This window comes from Jaculus jaculus, chromosome 13 (assembly GCF_020740685.1).
Source record: "Jaculus jaculus isolate mJacJac1 chromosome 13, mJacJac1.mat.Y.cur, whole genome shotgun sequence".
Taxonomy (NCBI): Eukaryota; Metazoa; Chordata; class Mammalia; order Rodentia; family Dipodidae; genus Jaculus; species Jaculus jaculus.
The window spans coordinates 70,253,250-70,265,306 of NC_059114.1; the positions used below are offsets into that span (position 1 = coordinate 70,253,250).

At 41.2% G+C, this 12,057-nt stretch overlaps 1 protein-coding gene across 1 annotated transcript in view; it reads left to right on the top strand.

Moving 5' to 3' along the window:
* Positions 1-12,057, top strand: part of Nup155 (nucleoporin 155) — a 61,107-nt gene that overhangs the window by 9,575 nt on the left and 39,475 nt on the right. The window contains exons 7-12 of the mRNA XM_045132763.1: positions 1,496-1,601; positions 3,002-3,075; positions 5,382-5,473; positions 8,739-8,836; positions 9,391-9,543; positions 11,270-11,370. Coding sequence (XP_044988698.1) covers positions 1,496-1,601; positions 3,002-3,075; positions 5,382-5,473; positions 8,739-8,836; positions 9,391-9,543; positions 11,270-11,370 — 624 coding nt within the window. The remainder of the gene's footprint in view (positions 1-1,495; positions 1,602-3,001; positions 3,076-5,381; positions 5,474-8,738; positions 8,837-9,390; positions 9,544-11,269; positions 11,371-12,057) is intronic.

The window sequence follows — 12,057 nt, forward strand, 5'->3', positions numbered from 1 at the left end:
AGTGAATTCCAGGTCAGCCTGGGCCAGAGTGAGACCCTACCTCAAGAAAATAAAAAAGGAAAGGAAAGAAAGCCTTGGTTTTATTTATTTACTTTATTTGCTTTGTTTTTTCAAGGTATGGTCTCACACTAGCCCAGGCTGAACTGGAATTCACTGTGTAGTCTCTGGGTGGCCTCAAAGTCAGGGTAATCTTCCTACCTCTGTCTCATGAGTGCTGGGATTAAAGGCATGTACCACCATGCCTGGCTGGTTTTAATTTTGTAATCATAAAATAGCTTATGGAAAATATTTGAACATAAACTAAATTTTAGGCTTCCATCAGTACTTATTTGCAAGCAGAGAGGAGGGCAGAGGGAGACAGAAAGAGAATAGGTACACTCGGGCCTCCTGCCACTGAAATGAACTCCAGACACACATATGCCACTTTTTGCATCTGGCTTTCTGTGGGTACGGGGAATTGGACCCAGGCCATCAAACTTTGCAGGTAAGCACATTTAACCTCTGAGCCATCTTTCCAGCCCCATAAATATCTTTTTGTTGTTTTTTGTTTTTTTGAGGTAGGGTCAGACTCGGGTCCAGGCTGACCTGGAATTCACTACCTAGTCTCTTGGTGGACTCAAACTCACAGCGATCCTCCTACCTCCACCTCCCAAGTGCTGGGATTAAATGTGTGCGCTACCATGCCTGGCTTTCTATAAATATCTTTTAAAAAGGATAAAACCCTTAAATTTATTTGCAAGCAAAGAGATCAAGAGAATGGGTGCGCCAGGGCCTCCAGCCATTACAAGCTCCAGATGCATGTACCACTTAGTACATCTGGCTTTACTTGGGTACTGGGGAATTGAACTCATGTTAACCTATTTTTGTTGGTTTTAAAAAATGTTTTAAGGCTGATGGGATGGCTTAGCGGTTAAGGCATTTGCCTGCAAAGCCAAAGGACCACGGTTCGATTCCCCAGGACCCATGTTAGCCAGATGCACAAGGGGGCGCAAGCATCTGGAATTTGTTTGCAGTGGATAGAAGCCCTGGTGTGCCCATTCTCTCTCCCTCCCTCTCTCTCTCTTTCCCTCTTTCTCTGTCAAATACATAAATAAATTAAAAATATTTTTAAAAAAAATGTTTTAATTGCAAGAGAGAGGCAGGGGCCAAGAGAGAAAGAATGGGCATGCCATGGTCTCTAGCCATTCAAAACGAACTCCAGACACATGTGCTACCAGTGTGTATGTGGCTTACATGTGTTCTGAGGAATCAAACCTGGGTCACTAGGCTTCTCAGACAAGTACCTTAACACCTAAGACGCCACACCGGGCACAGTTGGCTTTTTATTTAACAAAGTGTCTTAGGTCATTTGTCGTTACAGTACAATGCTCAGTTACTTTTGGTGGCATGTCTTTATTTACAATCCTTGATATGAATACTTGAGGATTGAGTAAACAAACATGTAGTAATTATGAGTTCTACATAACATTACAAGTCTTTCTGTTTTTCTTTTAAGGCAGAAGCAGGGTGGTTTAGTCAAAGATGTAGGAAGATAAACCACTCCAAAAGCTCGCTTTCTTTCCTTGTTCCCTCCTTGCTACAATTCACATTCTCAGAAGATGGTAAGTAGGAAATGTGTCAAATAACAAAATTTTAATGCATTTCTAACAATATTTTTTTAATAGGTTTTCATTCCTTTTGGTTTTTTGAGGTAGAGTCTCACTCTAACCTAGGCTAACGTGGAATTCACTGTGTATCCTCAAGGTGGTGATAACTCCTACCTCTGCTTCCTAAGTGCTAGGATTAGAGGCATGTGCCATCATGCCCAGCAGGTTTTCATTCTTACTTAGAATACTTGTCATTGAGTAGCATTTGTTTTCTATTCATAAGATCCCTTAAATTGTAAAAGAATTGTAGAACAGAAAAAGCATGTAGCCCAGTCTGGCCTACTATCTTCCTGTATTTAGTTTAGACTAACCTTGAACTCAGAGCAGTCCTCCTGTCTCAGCATCCCAAGTGCTAAGATTATAGTTGTGCACCATCATGCCACCCAGCAGAATCAATGGTTTGTTTGGTTTTTTTTAATTTTTTTTATTTATTTGAGAGCGACAGACACAGGGAGAAAGACAGATAGAGGAAGAGAGAGAGAATGGTCGTGCCAGGGCTTCCAGCCTCTGCAAACGAACTCCAGATGTGTGCGCCCCCTTGTGCATCTGGCTAACATGGGACCTGGGGAACCGAGCCTCGAACCGGGGTCCTTAGGCTTCACAGGCAAGCGCTTAACCACTAAGCCATCTCTCCAGCCCTCAATGTTTTTTTTTGTTTTGTTTTGTTTTTTTCCTTTTTTGAGGTAGGGTCTCACTCTAACCTAGGCTGTCCTGGAATTCACTATGTAGTCTCAGGGTGGCCTTGAACTTTTGACAATCCTCCTACCTCTGCCTCCTGAGTGTTGGGATTAAAGGTATATGCCACCACGTCCAGTAATTCTGTGATATTCTTAAACCTATATTTGAAATCTGACCTAAATGCTTCCTGGCTTTTTTTGTTTGGTTTGGTTTTTAGCTTTTTTGAGGTAGGGTCTCACTGTAGCTCAGGCTGACCTGGAATTCACCAAAGAGTCTCAGGGTGGCCTTGAACTTACAGCGATCCTACCTCTGCCCCGAGTGCTGGGATTAAAGGCGTGCACCACCACACCCGGCTTCTGGCTTGTTTGTTTTTTTTTGTTTTTAATTTTTATTAGCATTTTCCATGATTATAAAAAAATATCCCATGGTAATTCCCCCCCACACACACTTTCCCCTTTGAAATTCCATTCTCCATCATATTACCTCCCCCTCACAAATATTGTACTTACTTTACAGTATCAACCTATTATGGCTTGGTTTTGATACAGCTCTCCTAGGACTTAGAAACCAAGCAAAAGGAAAGAATACAAATCTTGATAAATCAATATTTATGTTGTGTGCGCTGATTGTTCAGTTTATGAATCCTTGAGTTTGTTTTTATTTTGTTTTACTTTTAGATCCTATTGTTCAAATTGCAATTGATAATTCCAGAAACATTTTATATACACGATCAGAGAAAGGAGTAATACAGGTAAGTATTCCTTATACCACTGAAGAGTAGGGCAATGTCCCTGATGTGTAAGAAAGATCTAAACACTATTGAATTTCTTTCCTGAACTGTAAAAGGAGGTTGTTTTGTATTCTAAAATTATGAGACAACGTGTCATGTCTTCCAGGCTGGCTTGAACTCGATGAGAATGACCTTACATTCCTGAGTATCCTGTCTCTACCTCCCAGACACCTGGGATTACAAGCATGTACCTCTGTACCTGGCTCAAAATACATGCTTTTTCAGATAAACACTCCAAAATTTTTCTTAGGACATTTTTATGTAAGATTTCAGCCAGGCATAGTGGCTCACGCCTTTAATCCCAGCACTTGGGAGGAAGAGGTAGGAGGATTGCCACGAGTTCAAGGCCACCCTGAGATGACAGAGTTAATTCCAGGTCAGCCTAGACCAGAGTGAGACCCTACCTCAAAAAAAAAAAAAAAATTCAGATACCTTACCATTTACATTCCCGTACCAAATAAAAGTTTTTTTTAGAATTTTTATTAACAATTTCCATGATTATAAAAAATATCCCATGGTAATACCCTCCCTGCCCCCTTTCCCCTTTGAAACTTCATTCTCCATCATATCCCCTCCCCACCTTTTTTTTTAATGAATAGAAGTTTTTTGTTTTTGTTTTTTGCTGTTTTGAGGTAGAGTCTTACTCTGGCTCAGGCTGACCTAGAATTCACTATGTATTCTCAGGGTGGCCTCAAACTCTAGGTGATCCTCTTACCTCTGCCTCCAGAGTGCTGGGATTAAAGGCATGCGCCTCCACGCCCAGCTAAAAAAGTTTTTTCTTTTGATTTTTCAAGGTAAGGTCTCACTCTAGTCCTGGCTGACCTGGAACTCGCTATGCAGTCTCAGAGTGGCCTTGAACTCACGGTGATCCTCCTACCTCTGCCTCCCAAGTGCTGGGATTAAAGACATGCGCCACCACACCTGGCTAAAATTTTTCTTTTAATTAACAACTTCCATGTTATAAAAAATATCCCATGGTAATACCCTCCTCCCTCCACTTTCCCCTTTGAAACTCCATTCTCCATTATATCCCCTCTCCATCTCAATCAGTCTCTTTTATTTTGTTGTCATGATCTTTTCCTCCTCTTATGAGGGTCTTGTGTAGGTAGTGTCAGGCACTGTGGGGTCATGGATATCCAGACCACTTTGCGTCTGGTAGGAGCACGTTGTAAGGAGTCCTACCCTTCCTTTGGCTCTTACATTCTTTCCGCCACCTCTTCCACATTAGACCCTGAGCCTTGGAAGGTGTGATTGAGATGTTACTCAGTACTCCAGTCACTTATTCCCAGCACCTTCTGAGTCATCTCAAGGTCACTGCCATCTGAAAAGAGAAGATTCTCTAACCAAAAGTGAGCGTAGCATTAATATAAGGGTATCGGGCTGGAGAGATGGCTTAGCGGTTAAGCGCTTGCCTGTGAAGCCTAAGGACCCCGGTTCAAGGCTCAGTACCCCAGGTCCCACGTTAGCCAGATGCACAAGGGGGCGCACACGTCTGGAGTTCGTTTGCAGAGGCTGGAAGCCCTGGTGCGCCCATTCTCTCTCTCTCCCTCTATCTGTCTTTCTCCCTGTGTCTGTCGCTCTCAAATAAATAAAAAATGAACAAAAAAAAATTTTTTTTTAAATATAAGGGTATGAACATTAAGAGAAGTGCTTACGGAGCAGTTTTGTGAGCATAGTACATACATTTAGCCAGACAGTAGCAGACGTTACACCCCTTTGGCTCATACTACCACTGTATCTGGGATGTATTCCCTCCCATGCAGTGGGCCTCCATTCCAATTAGAGGCAGTTGGTTTCCACCATGACAGATGTGCCACTATTGTACCCGTTGACTCATTTGGCCTAAGTGGCCAAATATAAGGCATGCACAAATGAAAGGATTCTTAAGCAAAAGGCTTATTTATTTTAAACTTCCATAATTCTAGACAGTAAACCATGGTAACCCCCTCAACCCCTCACTTTCCCCTTTGCAACTCCACTCTCCATCATACCCTTTCCTGCTCTCAATCAAGTCTCATTTATTTTTATGTCATCATCTTTTCCTCCTATGATTATTTTTTTTTTCCTCTAGGTAGGGTTTCACTCTAGCCCAGGCTGACCTGGAATTTACTATGTAGTCTCAGGCTGGCTTTGAACTCAAATGATCCTTTCACCTCAGCCTCTAGAGTACTAGGACTAAAGGCATGTGCCACTGTACCCATCTTAAAAAGCTTATTGAACATATAGTGTATACTCACATCTAAGGGAGAACAATTTTTTATTCACAGGTTTATGATCTGGGCCATGATGGACAGGGGATGAGCAGAGTTGCCTCGGTTTCACAAAACGCCATTGTCTCTGCTGCTGGAAACATTGCTCGGTAGTGTGACGTATTGGTAGACATTTCATTTGCAGGCATTATTACAATATTTATGTGTTATAAATAAGACTACATTATTACTTTCTAAAAGATTAATAATGTTGAGTCAGACATGTGTGGTAGCTCATGCCTTTAATCCCAGGGGTGAGGAGTTAGAATTAGGAAGATCCTTTGAGTTTGGGCCAGTCTGGGACTAGAGTGAATTACAGGTCAGCCTGGACTAGATTGAGAACATATCTTAATAAAACAAAGAGCTTAATACTGTTGAAGGAGATGGTTCTGTAGACTGTTTTATTCTTAGGTTGGTGGTTTTAAACATGAGGCAAGTCACTTTTATTGTTGAAGTACAGCTTGTTTGTTTCCTTTTGGGACCGTATTTTATGGTACTGTGAATTAAGCTCAATGCCACCCCCATTTTATCAAGCATTTTACTACTTAGCCACATCTCAGTCTTTGGAACTTTAAGCTTAAAGTCATCTGCAACAAGCATTAGGTGTTTTAACAAAGATGGTATCAGTCAAGTGCTCAGCTTTGTAACAGGCCCACATAGTTTATGGGTCTGATTATTATTATTAATTTTATTTTATTTTATTGGTTTGATTTTTCAAGGTAGGGTCTCACTCTAGCTCAGGCTGACCTGGAATATACTATATAGTCTCAGGGTGACCTCGAACTCACAGCAATTCTCCTACCTCTGCCTCCCAAGTACAGGGATTAAAGGTGTGCACCACCACGCCCAGCTTGGTCTTATTATTAACAGAAACACAGAATTTCACCTCTGTTAAATCTTTTTATTTATGAGAAAACAGAACTAAGGGATAAAATTATTTGCCTGAGGGCTATAAAGTTTTGGACTCCAACCTAGAAGCTAAGACCCTTTGTACTGCCTTTTACATAGTTTCCAAATACAGCTGCAGACATTCTTCTCACATAGTAAAGGTCTCAAATGTTCAGTTTTGGTGGTTGTTTTTTTGTTGGGGGGGCCGGTTCTAAGGTAGGGTCTCACTCTAGCTCAGGCTGACCTGGAATTTACTATGTATTCTCAGGGTAGCCTTGAACTCTCAGTGATCCTCCTACCTCTGCCTCCCAAGTGCTGTGATTATAAAGGCATGTGCCACCATGCCCGGCTAGATGTTCAGGGTTTTTTTGTGGTTTTTTTTGTTTGTTTGTTTGTTTGTTTTTGTTTTTGTTTTGTTTTGTTTTTTTTTGAGGTAGGGTCTCACTCTGGTCCAGGCTGACCTGGAATTAACTCTGTCATCTCAGGGTGACCTTGAACTCATGGCAATCCTCCTACCTCTGCCTCCCGAGTGCTGGGATTAAAGTCATGTGCCACCACGCCTGGCTCTAGATGTTCAGTTTTGTTAGCGTGTATACCTAGGAAATTGTCATGAGAAGACATCAACCTTTTTTCTTCCTGCTTATTGGTGACAAAAAAGTTCTGAATACAGAACTGGGTGTGGTAATGTTTTGATTCCCAGCACTCAGGAGGCATGGGTAAGAGGATCTCTGTGAGTTCAAGGCCAGCCTGGGACTACAGAGTGATATCAAGGTCAGCCTGGGCTAAAATGAGATCCCACATTTGTGGAAATAAATTCTGAATGCAAATAGTTGGAAAGACAGGATTTCCTACTTCTTTCATTTATTTTCCTTTTTGAAACATTTTAAAACCAACATATAAAAAAGTATAGTTCCAAGCCGGGCATGGTGGTGCACGTTTTTAATCCCAGCACTTGGAAGGCAGAGGTAGGAGGACCGCCAAGAGTTCGAGGCCACCCAGAGACTACTACATAGTTAATTCCAGGTCAGCCTGGACCAGAGTGAGACCCTACCTAGAAAAATGTGAAAAAAAAGTATAGTTTCCTTTGCCCTGTTTTTTAAATTTGTTTTTGGTTAATTAATTAATTTATTTATTTGAGAGCAACAGACAGAGAAAGAGGCAGGTAGAGAGAGAGAAAATGGGCATGCCAGGACTTCCAGCCACTGCAAACGAACTCCAGATGCATGAGCCCCCTTGTGTATCGGGCTAACATGGGTCCTGGGGAACCGAACCTTGAACTGGGGTCCCTAGGCTTCACAGGCAAGTGCTTAACTGCCCTTGCCCTGTTTTTTAAACTTTTTATTTTTATTTATTTTTTTTTTTATTTGAGAGTGACTACAGAGAGAAAGACTGATAGAGGGAGAGAGAGAGAATGGGCGCACCAGGGCTTCCAGCCTCTGCAAATGAACTCCAGACGCGTGCGCCCCCTTGTGCATCTGGCTAACGTGGGGCCTGGGGAACCAAGCCTCGAACCGGGGTCCTTAGGCTTCACAGGCAAGCGCTTAACCGCTAAGCCATCTCTCCAGCCCTTTTTAAACTTTTGACACCTTCCATAAATGTAGACGATGTGCCATGATCATAATTCCCTCCCAAATCCCCCCTTTATTGAATCCCTTCTTTCAAACTAGTCTCTGGTTTTTCTCGAGGTACGGTGCAGGCTGATCGGACATTCACTATGTAGTCTCAGGCTGGTGAACTCACGGCTATCCTCCTACCTCTGCCACCCAAGTGCTGTGACCAAAGGCGTGTACGAACACGCCTGGCTAATATTTTAATTTTTAAATATTTTCATTGGGGGGGGGGTGGTCATTACACCAGGACCTCATACCACTGCAAACCAACTCCAGATGCATGCAGCACTTTGCATCTGTCTTTATGTGGTTCTTGAGAAACTGAACCTGGGCCATCAGTTGTTGCATGAAAGTGCCTTTAACTTCTGAACCATCTCTCCATCACTAGTCTTAACTGTATTAAATGATCCCCCTTTTTTTTTCCATTAGTTGCTGCTATTAAATTTATTTCCCAAGAAAATAAAAATATTTTTTTGTTTTTCTATTTTGGGTATTACTCTAGGCCGGGTGACCTGGAAGTCACTGTGTTCAGGATAGGCTAGAACTCAGAGGGATCCTCTTACTTCTGCCTCCCAAGTAAAGGCATGGCTATGAAAGTTATTTTAATTCTGTATATTTAGACTTATAAAATGCTGGTGGAATGTGCTTTATAAGTTAGTAGGCACATTTCAAAAATATAGTTTTAGTTGGGTATGGTGGCACACACGTTTTTTGATCCTGGCACTCAAGAGGATCACTGTGAATGATCTCTGTAGTAGTATGTGTGGACTACAGAGTGAGTACCAGGTCAACATGGGCTAGAGTGAGAGACTACCTTGAAAAAAAACAAACAAAAATTTTCATCTTAAGTGTTTTTTTTTTTTTTCCTTTCTTTTAGGACCATTGATCGTTCCGTTTTTAAGCCAATTGTTCAGATAGCAGTGATTGAAAATTCTGAATCATTGGACTGTCAGTTACTGGCTGTCACTCATGCAGGTGTGTGTGTTTGTGTATCTCCTATTGCCATTACAACCTGGGATGATACTTGCATTTGGAAGTTTATGACTAGAAATGCTATTACTTCAACATCAGTTATCAAGTAGGCTCATTAATTTGGTTTGGCCTAAAGTGGTTCATATCCAGTGTCTTGAGCTTGAGCTGGTTCACTGGCTACCTTGGCTAATGACTAGTTTTCTTCTAAAATGTGTTGATTTACGGCTCAATTCAGTGACTCTTTTTGTTTGGCTTTTGTTTTTGTTTTTTTGAGGATGACCTGGAATTCACTATGTAGTCTCAGGGTGGCCTCAAACTCATGGCGATCCTTCTACCTCTGCCTCCCACGGGCTGGGGTTAAAGGTGTATGCCATCATGCCTGGCTTAAATGTCATTTTCTATAAACCTGTTTTTCACAACATACTGTTTAGATAATAATTTAAGATCAGTGAAGAATGTGATGTATATATTTATGGTGTCCTTTGTTCACTACACCTGTGCTTCAAATCGAGTCCTTTATTTTCTGTTATTAATGCATAACTTTACCTCATCACCAGGTGTTAGGCTGTATTTCAGCACTTGTCCATTTAGACAGCCATTAGCACGGCCCAATACACTGACGCTGGTTCATGTACGCTTACCTCCCGGATTCTCCGCATCTTCTACAGTGGAAAAGCCTTCCAAAGTACATAAAGCTCTTTATAGCAAAGGTAAGTTTTGATATGTATTAATTTCAGATTATTATTTTTTTAATTTGAGAGAGAGCACAAGAGAATGGACACCCCACACACATGCCCACCTTGTGCATCTGGCTGTATATGGGTCCTGGGGAATCAAAGCTGGGGCCTTTGGCTTCACATTTTGAATATTCTCTGTTTCCTGCATTTACATGTGATTTTGAAGATCAGCTTGTCAGACAAATATAATATTTAACACTTTATTTATTTATTTGTTTTTTTGTTTTTTCAAGGTAGGGTCTCACTCAAGGCCAGGAATTCACTATGTATTCTCAGGGTGGCCTCGAACTCATGACATTCCTCTTACTTCTGCCTCCTGAGTGCTGGGATTAAAGGCATGCACTATCACCAGGTTATATGTAACATTTTAGAAAAGTTAATTTTACTAAGTTTCCAAATCTGTGAAATACTTAATAGCATTTTATTTATTTAACCCTTTTTTTGTGTGTGTTGTATCTATAGTATAAATTTCATACATTTTTATTCTCTTTAAGATGACTGCAAATAGAATTGTTCCCCCCCCCCGCCCCCAGGTCCAAAACAGTGAACAAATAAACAAACAAAAAACTAAGTATTTTAGGGCTGGAGAGATGGATTCCGGTTAAGGTTCATGGCTTCAAGCCTAAGGACCCAGGTTCATTTCTCCAGGTTCCACATAAGCCAGATGCATAATATGGTGGCTCATGAATCTGGAGTTCATTTGCAGTGGCTAGAGGGCCAGGTGTTCTCATTCCCACTCTTTCTGTCTTTCTCCCCCTCTCTCTGTCCTCCCAAAATAAAGAAATAATAAATAAAAATAAAATCTTTTTTAGAACTAAGTATTTTGAATAACAAGCATGAAGTCCTTCCTTAGTAGATATCTCTTCTTTCGTATATATTCTCTACTTTAAAATGTACGGATCCTGGTTGAAGGCTTGATTTCCTCAGGACCCATGTAAGCCAGATGCACAAGGTGGCACATGCGCCTGGAGTTCATTTGCAGTGGCTAGAGGTCCTGATCCACCCATTCTCTCCCTCTCTCTCCCCCTCCCCCATGTCTTTTTCTCTGTATGTTGCTCTCAAATAAATAAGCCTGAAAGAAAAACCTCACAGCGAACTTCCTACTTGGCCTCCCAAGTGCTGGGATTCAATAAAGTTATTGTTTGAATTAATGTCTTTAACTAAATTAATGTAGAAAAGAAAATCCAGGCATAGTGGCTCACACCTTTAATCCCAGCACTCGAGGTGTTTAGGCAGGAATATTGCCATTAGTTTGAGGCCAGTCTGGGCTACAGAGTGAGTCCAAGATCATCCCGGACTAGAGGAAAACCCTTTCTCAACCCTTCTCCAAATTAATAAATGTTTATCTAAAAAACATTAGGAATCACTTGGTAATTGTACTTTATTAATAAGTACATGTTCTTTCAGGGACTCTGTACTTATTTTGTAACTTGCCTGCTACTAAAGATTACTATTGCGCTGGGCACGTTGGCTCTCACCTTTAGTCACAGTACTTGAGAGGCTAAAATAGGAGAATTGCTTTGAGTTTGAGGCCAGTCTGAAGCTACAAAAAGTTGCAGATCAGTCTGGGCTACAGTGAGACCCTGCATCAGAAAAAATATACTGTTATTAATTATTATTGTTAATAATACTTGTTAAGTTGCTAGGAATGCAGATCGTTTAGCATCATGTAGTAAGATTTTATGTATTGAATTTTTAGGAATTCTTCTGATGACAGCCTCAGAAAATGAGGATAATGACATTTTATGGTGTGTCAACCATGATACATTTCCTTTCCAAAAGCCAATGATGGAAACTCAGGTAAGTTATTCTGAGAACTCTGAAGTGTGTATTTGGCTCGAAGCTGGGCACTATGAATGAGTCCTTATTATAATCTTTTCAGTTTATTTACAAGCAAAGAGAGAGTGATGTTTGCACCAAGACCTCTTGTCACTGCAAATGAACTCCAAACACATGCACCATTTCATGCGTCATGCTTTATGGAGGTCAAGGGAATTTGAATCCAGGCCATCAGGCTTTTCAAACAAGTGCTTTTAAGTGCAGAGCCATTTTTCCAGCCCAATCCCTAAATGACACTGTGGTAGCTTAAATGGATGGCCGCCAATATATTCAAGATTTTATTAAAGTTTGTAATTTAGACACCTGGCTGGTGCAGATCCTAAGGTCCATCCCTAAGGTGTGAAGGTTGATTGGAATTCCAGTCTAAAGATACAAAAGCTGGGTGTGGTGGCACACACCTTTAATCCCAGCACTCGGGAGACAGAGGTAGGAGGATCATCATGAGTTTGAGGCCAACCTGAGACTACGTAGTGAATTCCAGGTCAGCCTGGACTAGAGTGAGACCCTACTTTGAAAAACCAAAAATTAAAACAATAAAAATAAAGATACACAAAGTGCAGGAGCTTTGCCTGGAGTTCCAGAAGTATGCTTGCTTGCTAGTGGGGCCTTTTAGTTTTTCTCTCTCTGCTTGGACCTGTGAAGGTGGAC